At 43.2% G+C, this 24,112-nt stretch overlaps 1 protein-coding gene across 1 annotated transcript; it reads right to left on the bottom strand.

Moving 5' to 3' along the window:
- Positions 1-391: 391 nt before the first annotated feature.
- Positions 392-20,535, bottom strand: LOC135540051 (ethanolamine kinase 1-like). The gene is made up of 9 exons (XM_064966369.1): positions 20,180-20,535; positions 8,837-8,974; positions 8,491-8,612; positions 7,986-8,126; positions 6,875-7,017; positions 5,788-5,871; positions 5,527-5,687; positions 5,353-5,426; positions 392-4,764 (listed from the first exon to the last, which is right to left on the bottom strand). Exons 1-9 carry the CDS (start codon positions 20,381-20,383, stop codon positions 4,692-4,694), a joined length of 1,140 nt encoding a protein of 379 aa, XP_064822441.1. The 5' UTR covers positions 20,384-20,535; the 3' UTR covers positions 392-4,691.
- Between the last annotated feature and the right edge of the window lie 3,577 nt (positions 20,536-24,112).

The raw sequence follows: 24,112 nt of genomic DNA, 5'->3' as shown, positions 1-24,112 counted from the left end.
TGCAGTCCAATAATGACTTCTTACCGTACTGACTCAGGTTACCAAGGTGAATTTCCACCCCCAGTCCTCATCATGGTAACGATATTTAGGACCTTACATAAACAGTTCCTTATCAGCCGGGCCTATAGTGAAACTAGAAGGCAAATACACGGTCATAAATCATGATATATTACTGACCAAATGCATAGAAGTCAACTCCTATAGAAATGCAATGGCAGTGATAGGTGACTTCATGTCATCAGAGCAGTGTATTAGGATGTGTTTTAGAGGAGATCTTCAGTAGTGGAGCCCCTTGGTGGTATTCCCAGGGCCAGACAGGTCGCAGGAAACTAGTGAAGCCAAAACGTATTACCCCTTCAAGGTTGGTGTTCTGTCACTCACATACACAATAAATAGTTCAACGTTTAATGGAAATATTTACTGACCAATGTTACTCTCCCCAGCACAGTCAGATTCACAGTATTTCTTAGTATTTACAACCGCTGACTCCCTACACTCACCTAAAATTCAACAGTCAAAAAAGAAAATATGGAGAAAGTAGAATCTAGTTTTCTGTAGTGTTTCTAAGTTATTTGCAAATGAACTGCAAGCCTTATGAAGCTAACCATTTTGGTATGTGTGTATATAGAAAAAGTAAAATGAAAACATGAATACACCCTTCAACACATCTCTAGTCTACAAATACCACTGTCAGGATGTAACCCTTCCATAGTCAGCACATATCCACAGGGTTATGTTGAAAGAATAAAATCAAGTCCCACAGTAGTGCACATTTATCTTCCTACATGTGTATTATTGGCTATTTTTCTAAATGGGGAACTTACTTCCTTTACTTCAAATGTAAAGTATTCTAGGACACATTCAAAAGCTCTTCCAACGTTTGTCCAGTGAAGGCATGTGCTGTAGGAGTGTATAAAAACTCTACTTTATAGATTTCACTAGTAGAGCTACGGGCACTGAGATTCTTGAACCCGCTCCTGCTGGCTTGCCCTCAAAGATCTGAGAGGATTGGATAGGTGTTAGGCTGGAGGGAGTTTCTAAAACGACTAGTAGTAGCAATAAGCATAATCGTTTACATTTTGTGAAGGGAGTTAAGGGCATATTTAAGAATTGGAAAGCAGCCCTAGCCTGCCGTAGTTGGTCTACCACTTTAAGTGGGGTGCATTTCCATGAAACCCAGGGTCATTTTTGGTTGTGCATTCAGGAAGCAGACATTTACAGTCATCTGGCCATGCTAGCATGAAGTAGGCTGTTGCTTTCTAATCACAAATCTCAACCATTAACCTATGTTGCCACTTCTGTTTGTTGTAGCTTGGCAATCTAGTGTCTGACTAGTTTAGTTGAATGTAACCACAGACCACCAGGAGTGCTTTGGTGCATAGAACATCTTGACATTCGACCACCTTGTCTCCCTCATACTCTTACGGTCAGTCTCCATCTCGTGTCTCCCTCGTACTCTTACGGTCAGTCTCCATCTAGTGTCTCCCTCGTACTCTTACGGTCAGTCTCCATCTAGTGTCTCCCTCGTACTCTTACGGTCAGTCTCCATCTCGTGTCTCCCTCATACTCTTACGGTCAGTCTCCATCTGGTGTCTCCCTCATACTCTTACGGTCAGTCTCCATCTCGTGTCTCCCTCATACTCTTACGGTAAGTCTCCATCTAGTGTCTCCCTCATACTCTTACGGTAAGTCTCCATCTCGTGTCTCCCTCATACTCTTACGGTCAGTCTGCATCTCGTGTCTCCCTCATACTCTTATGGTCAGTCTCCATCTAGTGTCTCCCTCATACTCTTATGGTCAGTCTCCATCTAGTGTCTCCCTCATACTCTTACGGTCAGTCTGCATCTCGTGTCTCCCTCATACTCTTACGGTCAGTCTCCATCTCGTGTCTCCCTCATACTCTTACGGTCAGTCTCCATCTAGTGTCTCCCTCATACTCTTAAGGTCAGTCTCCCTCATCTCTCCTTAAGCACCACGTCTGAAAACAGGATGAAAGCAATATGGTGGATTCATTTGTCATCCATCTAATTGTTTCCTATTAGTGTAGATGAAGGAAAGGAATCCACTCTAAGACAGTTGAGATGCACCCTAACAGGAATACAGTTAAGAGTCTCACTGAAATGTTACGGTCAACTCAAAGGAAACATATTCACATATGTACATCTACGATAAACAGGAATTCATTGCACTTGGTCACCTGTTCGTTCAACCCTGGGGCCGACATAGAACAGTTGGTGGTGAGCTGTGACTCACCTGAAGCCTTTCAAAGTGTCGTCTCTGTCCATAACGGCCTTTAAAAATGTATACAAGAGGGCCTTGACCATCCATTTAGGAAACACTACAAGATTCTCTCAACCAATTCCGCTGACTCAATGACATAAATAGTTTGGAATGTTGCCGATAGAAATGTACTGTATAGAATGGACACAATACTACATCAAGAGTAATTTCCATTTGTTGCATCAATCTACTGCTATGTTGCAGATGCTCTGCTTAACACTATTCCAGTAGTCAAAAACCCTGGTCCTGGACAGTTACAGGGTGTGCAGGTTTGTTCCAGCCCAGCACTAACACACATGATTAAATGAACCAGGATAATGATGATTAGTTGAATCATGTGTCTAGACTGTAGCTCTCCAGGACAAGAGCTGGTGAAAATGGCATCTACCCTCCCTGCCTGTACAGCTAGTGACAAGGGACAAAAAGGCAAGCTCTCCTGAGAGCCAAGAGGCTGCTCATCAGTCTCACCGTGTAGCCAGACAACACATTTTGGAGTGTGTAGGGGAACTAAGAGGCCTGGCAAGCATGGCTAGTGACTCGTCACAACAGTCCTTCTCTTCAACACCTTCATAGAGTTGGCAGCCTCCTAGATTGGTGAATTATTAACCCTGTCAGAAACAGCAGACAGCCAGGGATCACAGGACAGGCTTATGATATCCTAATACAGCTCTCCTCTACTTTCCCTTACATGTTGATCTTCTGATCTGAGAGGGCTGGAGAGGAAGGGAGGGGGGACTGGGATAAAGAAAGGTGTGGACTTCCCCCAAAGATCATGATGTCAGTCAGAGAAGGAAGTGGTTGCTGGCTCAGTGTGGACTTCCCCCAAAGATCATGATGTCAGTCAGAGAAGGAAGTGGTTGCTGGCTCAGTGTGGACTTCCCCCAAAGATCATGATGTCAGTCAGAGAAGGAAGTGGTTGCTGGCTCAGTGTGGACTTCCCCCAAAGATCATGATGTCAGTCAGAGAAGGAAGTGGTTGCTGGCTCAGTGTGGACTTCCCCCAAAGATCATGATGTCAGTCAGAGAAGGAAGTGGTTGCTGGCTCAGTGTGGACTTCACCCTGCTGTCTTGTCCTTGGTCAGTCAGAGAAGGAAGTGGTTGCTGGCTCAGTGTGGACTTCACCCTGCTGTCTTGTCCTTGGTCAGTCAGAGAAGGAAGTGGTTGCTGGCTCAGTGTGGACTTCACCCTGCTGTCTTGTCCTTGGCCACCTCACTCACATCCTGATAAGCGTCAGAACAACATTGGGGTTAGTGATTCCACACCCTTTGAAGCACTGGCTCTGACAGTTTACGCAATAACCTATTGTATAAGATTCTGGCTCCTTTTTAGGGAAGTTATGACTGAATGGATGGAGGTTGGGATGTTACAGTGAATATGTGCACTTCAGGCAAAAGTCCCTCCACCACCTCAGCCAATCAAAAGAGTCGAGAGAGGAGGACGTGTAAAAGGGCAGAGGGAGGTGAGAGAAAGGGGGAGGAAGAGGGGTCAGATACTGGGGAAGGCAGGGGTGATTGAGGTTGTGATTTTCACAGTAGTCTGAGTGCAAAGTTTAACAGAGCGAGTCACCATAACTATAAAAGCTAAAGTGGTGGAGAAGAGGCAGAGGGAGAACAGGGCCCTGGTTTAAAGTCTAGCACCAGTGACGCAAAGCTGCTCCTGGCCACAGAGGCAGCTCTGCTGTCAGACATTATTAAAGGACCATATCACTGTCTTGCCATGGCTAGCCCCTCTAACCTACACGGCAATGCCACCTTCACTGCAAAGCAACTAAAACTTCAGTTCTACGTCAGCCCCTAGCCACTTCGTGTAGATCAGAGTTGAATGAATACACTATTTTCATGGTGAAACTATGACCATATTGCTTAAGAAATCCTCTCAGATCAGTGCCTACATTAAGAACAAGCTGGCTGCCCTCTATCCTACACTACACGCCTTGAACACAACCACAGGGAAAACTCAGAGCCCATAAATACAGAACTGTCTGCACCCTGTTCTCCATGTTGGCACCAAATGCTCCCGGACTCAGCTAGTGTTTCAGCTACCCGTCTGCCTGGGGAATTAATCTTACATCAGTAGGTCAATCAATTCTTCACAGAATAAATAAATAAAGACACATTTACACACAGACCACCCCTGGCTGTTTTGGGGAATCTTGATGAGCTTGACTGGTGAGACAGAGGTGGACAGTTGAAGAGGAATTAAATAGTATTTGCGCTTGTTGCCAGGGACCGAGTTTGGAAAAAATGTTGTGGTCCATCCACACTCGGCCCTCTAAATGTTATTTACCCCTCGACCCCATTAATAATGCTCAACCCCAACTTTTGTCCCTCATCCCCCAGCACAGCCCTCTCCTGCTCAAAGTGTGTCTGCTCCACTGGTCAGTGCCAGTGATGGGGTCCCTCTCTTCTCCTCTCATTCTGGGATCTGTAGAGCCATCACTGCAGGTTTGGTCTTGAAGTATTGGTTGAAGCGCAGCACAGCATACCTGCAGGAGAGATGGGGGGGGGGGGGAATAGGGAAAGGAAGTGTTGAAAGAGAGCGGAAGAAAGTTCCATTTTGACTTAATGAGAGCACCAAGTATCCAATAGCAGCCATAACAATAGCACAGACAGCTCCAATTGACTGGTTGTTAAACTGTCAAGAGCAAGATGTCATTCATACAGGTGACCGGGGGGGGGGGGGGGGGGCAGTTCTGTCATCACTGCAGGACTGATTGGGTTGCAGACACTCAAACCACCAGGGTCAGTTTCACCTCTGCAGGCCCAAGACGAGACCGCTTTCACTCTCTACGCCATCATTTCTCTTTTCACAGGCCCTCTCCCCTCTTTCTCTACTGGTCAGCTTTCTCTGCGTGTGTGTTTGTGGAAACTGTGTAGTGGAAACTGTGTAGTGGAAACTGTAGTACCACAGAGCTTGACCGTGCTGCAGGGTTTGTCTTTCAGTCTGTCATCCACATTAAATGATCCCTTTCACTCACATGCACCACAGGCAGACAGACAGGCAGACAGACAGGCAGACCAACAGCTTTTAACATCACTTCACAGGAGACCATTACACACAAACACACACTTACCCCAGGAAGTCAAAATCGATGGAGGAGTACTTGGCCTGGATGAGTGCCCAGAAGCCCCAGAAGAAGTGTGATGCCTACAGAGAGGTCAAAGGTTAGACAGGGTCAAACTAATCAAAGTTTCAGCCCAGCATCTACCAAGTCATCTGATAGAGAGAGAGAGTGTATGTTCCGCACCAGAGCAAACTTGTTGACCTGTATGTAGAGTCTCTCCAGCTCTCTGTCGCTGACCTCCTCTCCTTTCTTAGTGGACAGTTTGTACGCCTGCAGATACACACGCAGCCACTCCAGCTGCATCTCACGGCTAGGATACAGCCCATAGTCCAGCTCACTCATACCTGTAAACACACAGGTTCACACACACATTACATACATATACACACACATATATACACACACACACCATGACTAAGATACAGACCATGTATCTCCTCTTACCAGCAAATTCGTTGAAGTGGTTCCCGATGTCAAAGGCCTGATAGTTGTAACTAGAGTATTCATAGTCTATGAACCGGACATGGCCTGGAGAAAATGGAGAGTTTGGAATCAGTAACATTTGGATGTTATAATTAAGTGGATGATGCGAGTTTGTGGATGATCACCTGGGTGATGTTCTAAACTGATGACATATCTCACCCTCTTTGCTGTTGAGGATGATGTTCTAAACTGATGACATATCTCATCTTCTTTGCTGTTGTGGATGATGAGGATGATATTCTAAACTGATGACATAGCTCACCCTCTTTGCTGTTGAGGATGATGTTCTAAACTGATGACATAACTCACCTTCTTTGCTGTTGAGGATGATGTTCTAAACTGATGACATAGCTCACCTTCGTTGCTGTTGAGGATGATGTTCTAAACTGATGACATAACTCACCTTCTTTGCTGTTGAGGATGATGTTCTAAACTGATGACATATCGCACCCTCTTTGCTGTTGAGGATGATGTTCTAAACTGATGACATCTCACCTTCTTTGCTGTTGTGGATGATATTCTTGCAGAGCAGGTCGTTGTGACAGAGCACCACAGGAGAGCCCAGCTGAGACAAGTGCTCCTTCATCCACACCATCTCCTGCTCCAACACTGCCTGGCTGGGCAGGATGATGTTCTAAACTGATGACATATCTCACCCTCTTTGCTGTTGAGGATGATGTTCTAAACTGATGACATATCTCATCTTCTTTGCTGTTGTGGATGATGAGGATGATATTCTAAACTGATGACATATCTCACCCTCTTTGCTGTTGAGGATGATGTTCTAAACTGATGACATATCTCATCTTCTTTGCTGTTGTGGATGATGAGGATGATATTCTAAACTGATGACATATCTCACCCTCTTTGCTGTTGAGGATGATGTTCTAAACTGATGACATAGCTCACCTTCTTTGCTGTTGAGGATGATGTTCTAAACTGATGACATAGCTCACCTTCTTTGCTGTTGAGGATGATGTTCTAAACTGATGACATATCGCACCTTCTTTGCTGTTGAGGATGATGTTCTAAACTGATGACATCTCACCTTCTTTGCTGTTGTGGATGATATTCTTGCAGAGCAGGTCGTTGTGACAGAGCACCACAGGAGAGCCCAGCTGAGACAAGTGCTCCTTCATCCACACCATCTCCTGCTCCAACACTGCCTGGCTGGGCACCTCCTGCTGGATCCTGGAGAGATGGGGGGAGGCAGGAGGAAGGGAGAGATGGCAGGAAGGGAGAGACGACAGGAGGAAGTGGGGAGACAGGAGGACGTGGGGAGTAAGTTCGTTTATTGCTAGTCTTTATCTTAAAAGGATAATGTTTAAAATCAGACACGGAGTGCGTGTGTGTATACTGTGTAGAGTCAGAGTGCCCAGTGGAGCAGTGCTTAGGGGAAACGGACACTGTCCTGTGTGGTAATGGGCTTGAAGCGTTCATCCAGAAGATTGACCGACTCCCAGTGTGTTAACTCACCCCTCTGTTTAGGGCCTCCCACCTCTAACCTTCTTCCACTAGTAGTACAGCAACTACTGGATGGACTGCTCAATACTAGCAGTAACCTACCTCCCCATGGCCTATCACCACCGAGGACCATCTACCTAGGCCACCTCTCGCCAACTGAGTGGCCAAGTCCCCAGAGCCTCACCCAGCTCTCTTCTCCCTGCCTGCCCAGATCTCTGCTGTTGGCTGGGTAGAGCAGCAGCCAGTACCCACCCACAAGAAGACAGAAGCCTCCTCTGACAGTGCTGGTTGGGGCACACTTGTTGAGTCTACATGTGTGTGTGTGTGTTTGTACAGTGCAGGCAGGCTGGCTGACGCATTAGCTCGCTACATTACCCAGGCATTCTAGGCAGGCTGATAAGTGGTATGCAAACATCTGTTATCCCAGTGCATACCTCCGCCTCCATAATCCACCTGTTGTTATGATCGCACTTATATAGGAGTCTGTATAGAGGACTTAATAGCAGATCCAGGCATTGAGGACAGGACTGGGAGACAGCTGGCCAGCACATATATGAACAGTAAACTGTTTTAAGAAAATACCTTCTTGAGTAAGAGGGGGCCAAAGTGTGTGTTTGCGTGTGTGTTCAGGTTAACTGGTACAGAGTATTGTGTTCAGGTTAACTGGTAGAGTATTGTGTTCAGGTTCCTCTTACCTGGCGTTGGAGGCTTGCTCGGTGAACTCGGTGGCGACCAGAGAGAAATATTTCCTCATCTTGATCCACAGGTTGGGTTTGGGGATGCAGCCGTTATGTGCGTGGATGGCATGGATACGAGCCATCTCCCTGGATATTAGCCTGAGGACACACAAACACACAATACATCATTCTGCAAGTATGATGAAATAGACAATCATTACGGAATGACTCCTATCCCCCAAAAATAGATTTGTGTCCTGCATCCTGTTCTGATCAATGAAAAAGTAGTTTACTTGACTGTTTTTTGGCCTTTTAAATGGCGTTTACTCAACACAGTTCTTATTGTAGTTCCATGGTGCAGCCAACAGGGCTTAGGACTGCCTAGAGTCGCAGTCCCCCTGGACTCATTAGCAGTCAGCTACGCTAGGAGCTTGTATATTTACACATCAAACCAGGCTTTCCCTGCAGACTAGACATATACCAGGATCAGCTTGAAGATGGTTTTCTAGTAAAATGTCCTCACCTGAGTAAGATCGGGTCCCTGACGTCCTGTGTTCCGAGGGCGTCCCCCTGCATGAACTCGTAGCAGAGGCCATTCTGGAAGGTGCAGTAGAGGCGCGGCGCACAGCCGTTAGCATGTAGCACCTAGAAAGACATGCAAAGGATTAGACACTGATGACCTCATAAGACACACCAGGAAGTAGCCTGCATATGGGTCCAAGCACAGGGAGTTGAACTTGGCTACCAGTATAGATGCCCTTAGTTCCTGAGTTTGATAGTGAAACGCTCTGAAGTGTCAAATGTGTGAACTGTATACGGTGTGTGTGTGTTTGCGAACCAGGAAGCTCTTGAGAACGTGTGAGGTGCACCTGGAAGCTCTTGAGCTCGTTGTCTCGGTCGACGATCAGCTCCGTCTTGTTCCCATACACACGCACCAGAACCACGTCCTCTGGACTGGCATCCACATAACAACCCACCAGCTTATTAGTGGTCCCATCAGTGAAGAGCTGAGAAAGGGAGGGAGGGAGATTAATACAGCAAAAATGCATCAGGTAGCCTGACGGTTAGGGGTGTTGGGCCAGTAACCAAAAGGTTGCTGGATGGAATCCCCTGAGCCGACAAGGTTAAAGTCTGTCGTTCTGTCCCTGAGCAAGGCAGTTAACCCACTGTTCCCCGGGCGCTGATGATGTGGATGTCCATTAAGGCAGCCCCCCCCCCCACCTCTCTGATTCAGAGGGTTGGGTTAAATGGGGAAGACACTGACTAGGTATCCAGTGAAGGTATAGTTTAGTCTACTCTAGTTAACCGTCACTAGGTCAGTTGAGGCATAAGCCTGTCCTTGCCAGCAGTCATATCAGGAAGCATAGGCCTTGATGACCATGAGAAGGTTGAGGGAGTCACAACAGTCATTTCCTAGAAGGTCTGACTAGCTTATCTTATGAGTTGAGATAGGTACAGTATTCTGGGTAATGTCTATACTGAAGCTGGACAACTGGGCCAAAGGGCAAGGACTTTCCAGCTAGGCTACTTGTTTAACGGCACCCAGACAAGGAAGCTGTTTGCATTGCCAGCCACTTCATTCAATGACTACTGTTGGGGGAGAAAGTAACACACAGGAAGTCATGGTCTGCATGTCTGGTCTTTAGTTACATGTGGCTTTCTTTCCCCATCTCCTTTCTGACCATTGAGATCCACCCAATGGCTAATAACTTACCATATTCATGCTCTCTGGAATGTGGACAGTGATTTTACAGTGGGCAGATATCCATCCCCAAAACTAGAGATTGCAGAGCGAATAGCCCCATCCACACTGGCCCGCTCTCTGGCCGCCCACCCCTACATAGCTGGCATTCCTAGCATGGTTGACCAGAGAGCTGGGCACACCGGCACCATGTTATGACCACACACACGTATCCCGCATTATCCCGTGACAGTCTACACAGACCCAGAACACAATGCACCACTATGACCTGTGATCATCGTGTCTCAGTGTGTGGGAGTTTCTCCACGTATCACAGGCAATAAGCTCCAACACAACTGGGATAATTATTAACCAACATTCTGTTTTAGGTGACGTGTTCTTTGAATGAGAACAGAACGTCTGCATATCTTAGTAGGCTATCACTTTATTGTGGCTACAAATTAAAAAATGTTCTCCAGAGCATTGATCTTCTCTGTTGAGACTGAACCATTCTCTCCGTTTCTAGCCATTCATGAGGCCATAGACAGTCAAACGCGCAAAATATATGAAGTATCTCTTGCACACACACACACACACATCAGAATTGGCAGAAGGCCACATGGCATTAATGTGTGATAATAAGCAGGTCAAATGTGATGGGAATGGGATGTGACTGGGGTGTTGGTAGGTTCTGGTGTTTGTAGGGACAGAGGGCAGGATGTTTGGGACTGGACACTAGATATTTACAGTAACAGAAAACCCCCCGACCCCCTCCAAATCCTGTCCAGGTGGCTCAGTCAGTTCAGATCCAGTAACCCCCCCCAACCTTCCCCTCCAACTAGTTTCTCACACGTCCTCCCAGCTCTCCATCTGTATAAGTCTACCACTCAGTCTGTCCTCCCACTCTCGCTCAGTTTGTCTTCCATCTCTCTCGCACGGACCCATGCCTGGTGGGGGCTGTATTAGGCTGTGTGGGTTACAGGGACAAAGGCAGCGGGACAAAGCCTGTTTGGCTGGCTCCCATTGAGAAAAGCTGTGTTGGGAGGTCAACAGTATCACGTTCTCAGTCACAGGGCAGCCGGGGGGGGGGCAAACCCAGATTAAGCACACACAGCTGAGAGACAGTCACATTCTGGCCTCAATGTACCAAACACAGGATGACTGGGGTTAGACATGTCTAAGTTTGTCAGCACTAGGCAAGAGTGGGAAGTTAGTCTCACTAGCAAGGCCCAAGAGCTGGGCGATATGGCCACAAATCCACATCCCAGTAAATTTTTCACGACAACCATAAAAAAAAGTCATATCGCGATAAAGGTAACTATTTTGCTGGATAACACAACGATGAAACATTTCTTAAATGGATAGTTACTTTACATTAGCAGTAGGGCGCTACAATTTTTTTTTTTTGCCAGTGCAAAGTCAGACAAGTGAGATGGTAGCCGATGATTAAAAAAGTAAGCTAACATATCCAGGAAATGCATGATTGATATTTTCATGTGCAACCTGCCAAAATAGGATCCAGAATGATCAGATTTATTTTTAGCTCTTCAGAGAATTTGCTAACATCTTTGTGCTTATTGACCTGTATGCTACATTACTCACCACCTGAGGAAGTGGGAACTCGAAACCCTTAGCTAGATTGCTAACTCTAAATATGACATTGTTGCTAGCCATGTAGTCTAATTGAGTAATCAGTAAATGTAGGCAAATGTCTTACAAAAACTTTCCAGAACAACTGTAGTTGCTTTGAAAGCATTTTTCCCCGCAACAGCATTTTTTAAAGGTGTGGATCAGCTTAATATTGCAGAAAGATTGTTGCTTCCATCAATGGAATGTCTGCATCATCTCCAATCCGCCATATATCTATCTATATACACACTTATTTTTTCTATTTTTATTTTTAGAATAAACCTTTATTATTCCCCACAAACCCTACCACCAATTGGAGTAAACAATAACACTGCATTTTCCCCCGCAATAGCATTTTTAGCAACAGTCCTGCTTCTCAGAATGCACAGAGTGAGTAGGGGGAATGAGAGTAGGCAGCCGACAGCCAAACAGGGACAGAGATACTTTCATAGCAGGAATCAACATAATGCATACGCCATTACTGTTGACCGAATAATGGTTTTCGAACAATCTACAGGAATGTTGTGCAGCAAAAATCACTGATAATGACCTGAGTAAACAGTGTCGGTAATTTTGGGTTTATCATCCCTGCTCTTCACGGCCCGAAAGAAACCATTGTGTCATGTACCATTAATGTCATCATCATACGTCACAAACACATTGCCATAAAACAGCTGACAAGATACAAGAGTCACCCGATAGCAGGCCTACCTACTGCTTAGTGCCAGTGAATAATGCATTTCCCCTTTCCCTGACAGGAACCCTAAACGTGGAAGACATCACACAGGGTCAGAAATAGGCCTAGGTATATTTATTTAACTAGGAAAGTCCGTTAAGAATAAATTATTATTTACAATGACGCCTACCAAAAGGCAAAAAGCCTCCCGCGGTGACAGGGATTAAAAATATAGTACCAAACACACATCACTACATAAAGAGAGACCTAAGACAACAACATAGCAAGGCAACAACACAACATGATAACATGGTAGCAACACATTGCAGCAGCATAACATGGTATAAACATTATTGGGCTGACAACAGCACAAAGGGCAAGAAGGTAGAGACAACAATACATCCCACAAAGCAGCCACAACTGTCAGTAAGAGTGTCTATCAATGGACATCATAACTCCAGTTGGTATGGAGATGAGTGAGTTGTGTCTTATGTGGGTGTGTGAGTGTGTAGCTGAGAGTGAGTTGTGTCTTATGTGGGTGTGTGAGTGTGTAGCTGAGTGTGAGTTGTGTCTTATGTGGGTGTGTGAGTGTGTAGCTGAGAGTGAGTTGTGTCTTATGTGGGTATGTGAGTGTAGCTGGGGGTGAGTTGTGTCTTATGTGGGTATGTGAGTGTGTAGCTGAGAGTGAGTTGTGTCTTATGTGGGTATGTGAGTGTAGCTGGGGGTGAGTTGTGTCTTATGTGGGTATGTGAGTGTAGCTGGGGGTGAGTTGTGTCTTATGTGGGTATGTGAGTGTAGCTGGGGGTGAGTTGTGTCTTATGTGGGTGTGTGCGTGAAGCCAAAGTTAGGTGTTTGTCGGGGATCAGAAGTGAGTCGATTAAGGATGGAGATATGATGTGGTTATCTGACAATGGTGACTCACAGGGTACTGAAACAGTCTGGAAACGCACACTGTTTTGCCACTACACTGCCCATCTTATCTGAGAGGACAGCTTACAAAGTGGCTGTACTTAAGTGAAGCTATTGAGGCAGTGGGGAATGCAAATGAGATTGTTGACTGTTCACTCTGGTGTTCGCTTTATAATCATGACATTTTGATCAACTGAATTAAATTGAAATATTTTTGCACAGATATCTTCCTTGATATGTTGTGAATAACGTGTGTAAGTGTCAATGTCTGATAAATCGTTTGTGAGCATGTCTCTGATATCGAAGGAGCTCCCTCAATCAGTGGGGCCAGAACCGTTTGATACAACCACTTTGTGCTCTCCTGAAAATACAGCTTTCACATTCGTCCATTTAGATGTGACATCTTGTCCAATCAAACTATTTGACTGAAGTCTCGAAGGAGTTTTGTGGAGAAAACAAAAAAAATTGAATGATCATTTTGCTATGCTGCTAATCAAGATTTAATGATGAATTAAAAATGGCATTCAGACATGAAACATGCAATCTGCATCTGAGAGTCTCGTTTCATTTGGAATCTATTCAGTTCTAAAAGCAATGTTTATAACAACCCATCAGTAGTCATCTTTGCTACAACTTAACTGTGTCCTTCAAACACGTTCTTAAAATATGCCACATCTTGAAAGGTAAAGGTATGAATGATGCTTCACTCAGATGGAGTTGTTCTGGAACGACGTCTGGATGAGCAAGCATGGCATCAGTGGGCGACTCAATACTAAGTTTCCTGAAGTCCCAAACGGAGATGGAAGTCATGTCCGAGGACAAGGCGAGGTAATGGGTGGATGGCAAGTAGAAGTGAGGCAAAAAGGCACGAGGTCCAAACCCGAACTGACTGAAATATAAGCAGAGTACTTTCTCCTTTGAATCAAGTACAGGAGAGAAAAATGCATTTTACGCACCAGAAGACCCTGGCCAGTCGACAGAGTGAACTTGAAATTGATCTTGACAAAAATTAGGAGAAAGAACCTACGTCGTCAGGTGAGGTGAAGGCTTCCAAGCCACCCAAATGATCAGGAAAATGCCTGAGACGACTCTGGCCCAGTGGGAATACGATTCACAGAGAACGTGGATCCATGCCTTTTGGCTGATTTGTTTGTGGTATCAGGCTGGGTGAAGAACAAGTTGGGGTCTGTCAATTCGGTCAAAGTACCCAGAGGTGTGTCTGCTGCTCAGATGGAGAGGGTGCTATTCGTTTCGAGTCTCTGGACAAAAGTGGTGTCCTGCTTTGATCTCCGGAGTAGAGCGCCACTGAAAGGAATGATAACTGGGGTGAGGTTGAGCGTTATACCCTGACTACACCGCTCGCGTGCTGTGCGCGATCATGCAATATACATTTTGGAATCTATATTATTAAATTATTGCTTCAACGAGCGTCTGCGTTGCCAAGGGCTAAAATAGAAGTCAGTTCTATTAGTGACGCAGGTCGCGGTACAAGTCTTGCCTCTCCCATCTCCTCATTGGTTTATGGAAGCAGTTACCCACATGAATCTCCTCATTGGTTAAACCCACGTGGGTGATTGAAAGACGAACAGTGTTGTCGGTCGTCGTGGTAATACTATGAAAGTTTAGATGCCAATCACCATATAAGTTCAAAGAAGAAAAAACCTGGAAGGAGGAAAGATGACTAGAACTGATTCGGTTGACCATTTTATGTGTGGATTAATTGTCAGAGTTAATCTGATATAGGACCTTGTGCATTTCAGGTAAAATAGCAAAAATGTTTAATGCTTTTCGACATGTCCCCAAATTAATGTAATTGGTTTAGAGTAGAGTTTCGACCGATTATGATTTTTCAGCACCGATAACGATTATTGGAGGACCAATAAAGCCGATAACGATTAATTGGCCGATATTTATTTATTTATAATAATGACAACAACAATACTGAATGTACACTTATTTTAACTTAATATCAATAAAATCAATTTAGCCTCAAGTGAATAATGAAACATGTTCAATTTGGTTAAAACATTTTATTTTTTTTACCTTTATTTAACTAGGCAAGCCAGTTAAGAACAAATTCTTATTTTCAATGACGGCCTAGGAACAGTGGGTTAACTGCCTGTTCAGGGGCAGAACGACAGATTTGTACCTTGTTAGCTCAGGGGTTTGAACTTGCAACCTTCCGGTTACTAGTTCAACACTAACAACTAGGCTACCCTGCCGCCCCATAATGCAAAAACAAAGTGATGGAGTAGTAAAAGTGCAATACATGCTATGTAAGAAAGCTAACATTTCAGTTCCTTGCTCAGAACATGAGAACATATGAAAGCAGGTGGTTCTTTTTAACATGAGTCTTCAATATTCCCAGGTAAGAAGTTGTAGGTTGTAGTTATAGGACTATTTCCTTCTATACCATTTGTATTTCATTAACCTTTGACTATTGGATGTTCTTATAGGCACTTTAGTATTGCCAGTGTAACAGTATAGCTTCCGTCCCTCTCCTCGCTCCTCCCTGGGCTCGAACCAGCAACACAACGACAACAGCCACCACATCGAAGCGTTACCCAAGCAGAGCAAGGGAAACAACCACCCCAAGGCTCAGAGCGAGTGAAGTTTGAAACGCTACTAGCGCGCGCTAACTAGCCGGCCATTTCACTTCGGTCACACCAGCCTCATCTCATCTTGGGAGTTGATAGGTTTGAAGTCAAAAACAGTGCAATGCTTGACACACAACGAAGAGCTGCTGGCAAAAACGCATGAAAGTGCTGTTTGAATTCATGTTTACGCGTCTGCTTCTGCCTACCACCGCTCAGCCAGATATTTAGGTAAGTAAATCAAATAAAAAAAATGTTTTTATTATTATTTATTTAATAATCAGCACCCAAAAATACTGATTTCCGATTGTTATGAAAACTTGAAATCTGCCCTAATTAAAATCGGCCATTCTGATTAATCGACCGACCTCTAGTTCAGAGTTTGTTTTGATATTTTAACCTGCGTGTTGTGATCAGAGTTTGGTGTGGGGGGACAAAATACATTCCTGTACGATGGCGCACGTGCACAGCCGGTTTGGGTTCCGTGTTAAGGTGGATCAGCTGAAGTTGGGGAACCCTGTGTAAGTGATGCACGCTGTTTGGTGCGATGCAGACTAGAGGTCAACCGAACATGATTTTTCTACGCCGATACCGATTATTGGAGGACCAAAAAAAGCAGATACCGATTATTCAAAAGATATATCTATATATATATTTATTTCAGACTAAATTGATTTTATTAATGAATTATAGTAAGTGTTTATTCAGTATTGTTGTAATTGTCATATATATATAAATGACAATTACAACAATACTGAATGAACACTTACTATAATTCATTAATAAAATCAATTTAGTCTGAAATAAATAATGAAACATGTTCAATTTGGTTTAAATAATACAAAAACAGTGTTGGAGAAGTAAAAGTGCAATATGTGCCATGTAAAAAAGCTAACATTTAAGTTCCTTCCTCAGAACATGAGAACATATGAAAGCTGGTGGTTCCTATTAACGAGTATTCAATATTCCCAGTTAAGAAGGTTTAAATTGTAGTTATTATAGGACTATTTCTCTCTATACCATTTGTAATTCATATACCTTTGACTATTGGATGTTCTTATTGGCACTATAGTATTGCCAGCCTAATCTCAGGAGTTGATAGGCTTGTAGTCATAAAAAGGGCTCTGCTTCAAGCATTGCAAACGCAGGAAAGCGCTGTTTGAATGAATGCTTACCAGCCTGCTGCTGCCTACCATCGCTCAGACCACAGTCAAATTATAGACTTAATTATAATAAACACAGAAATACAAGCCGTAGGTCATTAATATGGTCAATATGGTCAAATCTGGAAGCTATAATTTCAAAAACGTTTATTATTTCAGTGAAATACGAAACCGTTCCGTATTTTATCGAACAGGGGGCATCCCAAGTCTAAATATTGCTGTTACATTGAAGGTTGTGCAATGTTATGTCATAATTATGTAAAATTCTGACAAATTACAGTCTTTGTTAGTAAGAAATGGTCTTCACACAGTTTGCAATGAGCCAGACAGTCTAAACTGCTGCATATACCCTGACTCTGATTGCACTGAACGCAAGAGAAGTGACAATTTCCCTAGATAATATTGCCTGCAAACATGAATTTCTTTTAACTAAATATGCAGGTTTAAAAATATATACTTGTGTATTTATTTTAAGAAAGGCATTGATGTTTATGGTTAGGTACATTGGTGCAACAGTGCTTTTCTCGCGAATGATCTTGTTAAATCATCACCCGTTTGGCGAAGTAGGCTGTGATTCGATGATAAATTAACAGGCACCGCATTGATTATATATATTTTTATTTTATTTTAACTTTATTTAACTAGGCAAGTCAGTTAAGAACAAATTCTTATTTTCAATGACGGCCGAGGAACAGCGGGTTAACTGCCTATTGAAAAAGCGACAGTACCAGTTGATATATTATCGATTATATATTTTTAAAACAACCTGAGGATTGATTATGAAAACCGTTTGACATGTTTCTGTGGACATTACGGATGCTATTTGGAATTTTCATCTGCGTTGTCGTGACCGCTCGAGCCTGTGGATTTCTGAACATAACGCGCCAAACAAATGGAGATATTTTGGATATAAAAGTAATCTTTATGGAACATTTATTGTGTAACTGGGAGTCTCGTGAGTGCAAACATCTGAAGGTCAAAGGTAAGCGATTTAATCTTTTGCTTTTCTGACTTTCGTGACCAATCTACTTGGCTGCTAGTGTTCATAATATTTTGTCTAAGGAGAGAGATGTTCTTACATAAACACTTGTTATGCTTTCGCCGAAAAGCTGTATTCAAATCTGACACGCCAGGTCGATTAACAAAAAGCTTTGCTGTGTTTTGCTATATTGCACTTGTGATTTCATGAAAATTAAATATTTTTAGTAATTTAATTTGGCGCGCTGCAATTCAGGGGGTGTTGATGAAAATGATCCCGCTAAAGGGATGGGTGCGCCAAGAAGTTTTAATGCAGAAAAACTACAAGGGGTTTTGACAGAAGGGGTTCTAGCTTCCCAGGCTGACGGCCTGGTGTAAGATCTGTTGGGGCCAAGTAGTGTTAGGGATAGTAGTATATATACACACACACAATACACCTACCCATTCAAGGGTTTATTTAGTTTAATATTTTCTACATTGTAAAATGGCAGTGAAGACATCAAAACTATGAAATAACACATATGGAATCATGTAGTAACCAAAAAAAAAAAAGTGTTCAACAAATCAAAATATATGTTATATTTTAGATTCTTCAAAGTTGCCACCCTTTGCCTTGATGATAGCTTTGCACTCTTATATATCCCATTTAGCAGACGCTTTTGTCCAAAGCGACTTACAAGTCGGCTGGGGCCACTACTTTTACATATGGGTGGCCCCAGCGGGAATCGAACCCACGACGCTTGGCGTTGTAAGCGCCATGCTCCATGCTCGCCATGCTCTACCGACTGAGCCACACAGGACCCACTCTTGGCTTTCTCAGCTTCACCTGGAATGCTTTTCCAACAGTCTTGAAGGAGTTCCCACGTATGCAGAGCATTTGTTGGCTGCTTTCCTTCCCTCCGCGGTCCAACTCATCCTCAACCCAATTGAGATGGTTTGGGTCGGTGGATTGTGGAGGTCAGGTCATCTGATTCAGCACTCCACTTGCCTTTTGTGTCAAATTGCCCTTACACAGCCTGGAGGTGTGTTGGGTCATTGTCCTGTTGAAAAACAAATGATAGTCCCACTAAGCACAAACCAGATGGGATGGCATATCGCTGCGGAATACTGTGGTAGCCATGCTGGTTAAGTGTGCCTTGTATTCTAAATAAATCACTGACAGTGTTACTAACAAAGCACCACCACACCACCTCCGTGCTTCACGGTGGGAACAACACATGCAGAGATCATTTGTTCACCTACTCTGCATCTCACAAAGACACGGTTGGAACCAAAAATCTCAAATTTGGACTCATCAGACCAAAGGACAGATTTACACTGGTCTACTGTCTATTGCTTGCGTTTCTTGGCACAAGCATCTTCTTCTTATTGGTGTCCTTTTAGTGGTTTATTTGCACCAATTCGACCATGAAGGCCTGATTCACGCAGTCTCCTCTGAACAGTTGTTGTTGAGATGTGTCTGTTACTTGAACTCTGAAGCATTTATTTGGGCTGCAATTTCTGAGGATGGTAACTAACGAATTTATCCTCTGCAGAGGTAACTGAGTTTTCCTTTCCTGTGGCGGTCCTCATATGACAGCCAGTTTAATCATAGCGCTTGATGGTTTTGAGATTGCACTAGAAGAAACGTTCAAAGTTCTTGAAATGTTCAGGATTTACTGACCTTCGTGTCTTAAGGTAATGATGGACTGTCAATTCTCTTTGCTTATTTGTGCCGTTCTTGTCATAATATGGACTTGGTCTTTTACCGAATAGGGCTATCTTCTGTATACTTCACCTACCTTGTCACAACACAACTGATTGGCTCAAACACATTAAGGAAATAAATACCACAAATGACCTTTTAACAAAGCACACCTGCTACTTTAAATGCAAATCCAGGTGACTACCTCATGAAGCTGGTTGAGAGAACGCCAAGATTGTGCAAAGCTGTCATCAAGGCAAATATAAAATAATTTTTGATTTGTTTAACACTTTTTTGGTTACTACATGATTCCATGTGTGTTATTTCATAGTTGATGTCTTCTCTATTAGTCTACAATGTTTAAAAAAATGTCAAACTAAAGTAAAACCCTTGAATGAGTAGGTGTGTCAACTTTTGACTGGTAGTATAGTATATACAGTTAGACGGCAGTGCAATTTCTTCTGTGAACAAATGTGTAATGCACTTTCCAAACTGTGAAAGGCAGCAATATGCAACAAAGCGTCTAGTCTGCCGGAACACCACACGAAGGGAGACGTATGACCTTTTTGTCAACGTATCCATGGAGCACAGAATACAGACATGAACATTCGTTGTTGATTCGACTTAAGTCTCCAAGAACGGCGTAGTGACTGACAGCTAGTTAAATGCTAACACCACTAGCTTAGAACTCAGCTTGAATAACTACAAACGAATTAACTAAATGTAAGAAAAGCCAGTGTGATGCACGAAATAGATGTTTTAAATGTATGCACGGGACGAGGAATATATCAAGGCCCCTGGACTGGTCTGATAGTTATGCTAACTTTAGTTAGCTAGCTAGTGATGATGATGGGCCATGGCGTTGGCGCATCATTCAGTGGAGAGATGTCGAACTTACCTTGGTCTTGACATGGTTTATGTCCCACGCTGGCCGAAGCTGCTTTATCAGCTTCATTGCCCCATCGGTTACGTTATGTTCCTCCACGAAAATCGGGAATTTTCGAATTACCGGCGACCCCACAGGCACGTGTATCTCCGTCTCCATAATGTGGTTTATTTTCCGTTTCGAATTCTTGACAGATATGAATGGAATTCGGGACATACAAAAAAAAACAACAGCAATTTTTTGTGAGCTGGTTGGTATAAACAGCTAACGGTAGCTAAACAAGGTGCTTATAAATGGTTAAAGCAAAGGATGCAACTACCGGTGAGGTTCTCGTCGTCGCTTATCTCCTACTTGGCACCGCCCTCGCGTAATCATCCTACGCTAGACGCGCATAACCGCGAGCTCCGAGCAACTGGCGGACTGGGAGGGAGCACGCCAACTTTCTAAGCCCGAGTTTGTCCGAGTGGAGTCGAAGAGCGTCAAGAGGAGCCGTTTTCGTTTTTCGGTATTGTGACAAATAAACTCTGTGGGTGTATGCATATCCAAAGAGTCATTATCAAATAACACGAGAAAGGCGAAATTCATTACCTTGAATGAGGATCTACTTTTGATCAGAAAGAAACATGTAATTGTTTTTAAGCAACATTTTAGGCCTATTCATTGGTCCCAGACATAGACAATAACCTGGTCTGGGGCGCCCCCTATTCTTCTCAATATGATTAGAAGTACCAATTTTAGTCAGAGTGTGTCAGTGTTGTAATGCAAGTACCAGTCGAATACCAGCACCAGCAATGTAATGGCATTCAATATATTTTATAGGGTGTAAAACAAATAATGTATACCCTAAATATTTGCTAATTTAGGCTCACTCAAGCTCATTTCAGTTATAGTGTCACAAGTCATGACTGAGGGAAGGAAACTCATTCAGCAATCACAATTTAATTTTTTTTTATTCCCATTGTTATTGGACCTTGAACCCATAGGAGGCCATTTTGAAATGTATAAAAGCCTTATCCATTTTTCTGTTTTCTGTCTGTAGCTAGGTTTCCATTCAATTGGGAACAGATTTTAATGTGAATTTTCAAAAATCTGCATGAAAATAGTATGTGCATTTTCCCACCAGAGATGAGTTTATCAAACTGACTTGTTACAGATAAAAGGCTGTGCGTGATGACGTAGTGCACATGCAAATACCTTTTGAGGTTAAATTCCCATGTACAGAATAACAAATACAAGTTAAGTGGGTTTCCATTGCATGTTCAACTCTACTATGGTTTTATCACAAGAAATTTTTAGTTATATAGCTCACACCCTGGTATTGGCTGGCATGTACGCTCTAGCCAACACCTTGCGGGTATAGCCTACATCAGTGTTTCCCAAGTCAAGTCCTTATGTACCCCCAACAGCACACATCTTTGTTGTAGCCCCGGACAAGCACACCTGATTCAACGTGTCAACTAATCATCAAGCCCTCAATGAGTTGAATCAGGTGAGTTTGTCTGGGGATACAACAAGTTGGGGAGTTGGGTAACCCTGGCCTACATACATGATGAGATTATTATTGTCGAAAGAGCTAGATTAATATTATTTGTTAAAAGGCAGCAAGCATCGATGATCATGTCACCACAATGAGACCCTTGATATTTATACTTTCATCATAACTTATTTCATCTGTAGCCTAATAAACTGCATACATTCAAGACAAGTTGTAATGGAAGTGTCACACAACATGTAATCGAGTGACTCCAAGTTTACTTTGATATGATGGTTATTATAGCAATATTTGCACATATAAGCGTTTCCACTGACATTTCTTGCATAATTGAAATCAAATTTATTTATATATATATACCTTCTTACATCAGCTGATATCTCAAAGTGCTGTACAGAAACCCAGCCTAAAACCCCAAACAGCAAGCAATGCAGGTGTAGAAGCACGGTGGTTAGGAAAAACTCCCTAGAAAGGCCAAAACTTAGGAAGAAACCTAGAGAGGAACCAGGCTATGAGGGATGGGCCAGTCCTCTTCTGGCTGTGCTGGGTGGAGATTATAACAGAACATGGCCAAGATGTTCAAATGTTCATAAATGACCAGCATGGTCAAATAATAATAATCACAGTAGTTGTCGAGGGTGCAGCAAGTCAGCACCTCAGAGTATCTCTACCACTCCTGCTGTCTCTAGAGAGTTGAAAACAGCAGGTCTGGGACAGGTAGCACGTCCAGTGAATAGGTCAGGGTTCCATAGCAGCAGACAAAACAGTTGAAACTGGAGTAGCAGCACGGCCAGGTGGACTGGGGAGAGCAAAGTGTCATCATGCCAGGTAGTCCTGAGGCATGGTCCTAGGGCTCAGGTCCTCAGAGAGAGAGAAAGAAAGAGAGAATTATAGAGAGAGCATACTTAAATTCACACAGGACACCGGATAAGACAAGAGAAGTACTCCAGATATAACAAACTGATGCAGATTTAAAGAGGAGTCCGTAATTTGCTTTCTAATGATCATGATCTTTTCCTCAAAGAAGTTCATGAATTTATTACTGCTGAAGTGAAAGCCATCCTCACTTCGGGGAATGCTGCTTTTTGTTAGCTTTGCAACAGTATAAAAAATAACTGTTGGATTGTTGCTATTTTCCTCAATTAAGTTGGAAAAATACGATGATCGAGCAGCAGTGAGGGCTCTTCGATACTGCAAGGTACTGTCTTTCCACGCTAGTCGGAAGACTTCCAGTTTGGTGTGGCGCCATTTCCTTACAATTTTCTGGAAGCTTGCTTCAGAGCTCTGGTATTTTCTGTATACCAGGGAGCTAGTTTCTTATGACAAATGTTTTTAGTTTTTAGGGATGCTTCTGCATCTAGGGTATTGCGCAAGGTTAAATTGAGTTCCTCAGTTAGGTGGTTAACTGATTTTTTGTCCTCTGAAGTCCTTGGGTAGGCAGAGGGAATCTGGAAGGGCATCAAGGAATCTTTGTGTTGTCTGAGAATTCATAGCACGACTTTTGATGCTCCTTGGTTGGGGTCTGAGCAGATTATTTGTTGTGATTGCAAACGTAATAAAATGGTGGTCCGATAGTCCAGGATAATGAGGAAAAACATTTAGATCCACAACATTTATTCTATGGGACAAAACTAGGTCCAGAGTATGACTGTGACAGTGAGTAGGTCCAGAGACATGTTGGACAAACCCCAATGAGTTGATGATGGCTCCGAAAGCCTTTTGGAGTGGGTCTGTGGACTTTTCCATGTGAATATTAAAATCACCAAAAATGTGAATATTATCTGCTATGACTACAAGGTCCGATAGGAATTCAAGGAACTCAGTGAGGGACGCTGTGTATGGCCCAGGAGGCCTGTAAACAGTAGCTATAAAAAGTGATTGAGTAGGCTGCATAGATTTCATGACTAGAAACTCAAAGGACAAAAAGGTATTTTGTTTTGTAAATTGAAATTTGCTATCGTAAATGTTAGCAACACCTCCGCCTTTGCGGGATGCACGGGGGATATGGTCACTAGTGTAACCAGGAGGTGAGGCCTCATTTAACACAGTCAATTCATCAGGCTTAAGCCATGTTTGTCAGGCCAATCACATCAAGATTGTGATCAGTGATTAGTTCATTGACTTGCCTTTGAAGTGAGGGATCTAACATTAAGTAGCCCTATTTTGAGATGTGAGGTATCACGATCTCTTTCAATAATGGCAGGAATGGAGCATAGTTCATTTTACCAACATAAAAAGATCCCACCTTGTTTAGCGTATTTTGATTTGTCACGTGGAAAGTTTAACAACATATATTTTGTTTCCATCAGGCCTGTCATGATTCTTTTTTATCAGACATGCACTTTACTTGCATAAAAAGGTTGGATGGAAACCTGGTTTGTAAAATGGATTTTCTATCTATAAAACCCATTGGTTTTATCAATCAAGATTTTTTTTTTTAATCAACTTCCACT

This window comes from Oncorhynchus masou, chromosome 5 (genome assembly GCF_036934945.1).
Source record: "Oncorhynchus masou masou isolate Uvic2021 chromosome 5, UVic_Omas_1.1, whole genome shotgun sequence".
In the NCBI taxonomy this organism is placed as follows: domain Eukaryota; kingdom Metazoa; phylum Chordata; class Actinopteri; order Salmoniformes; family Salmonidae; genus Oncorhynchus; species Oncorhynchus masou.
This window is presented reverse-complemented; position numbering and strand designations above follow the sequence as displayed.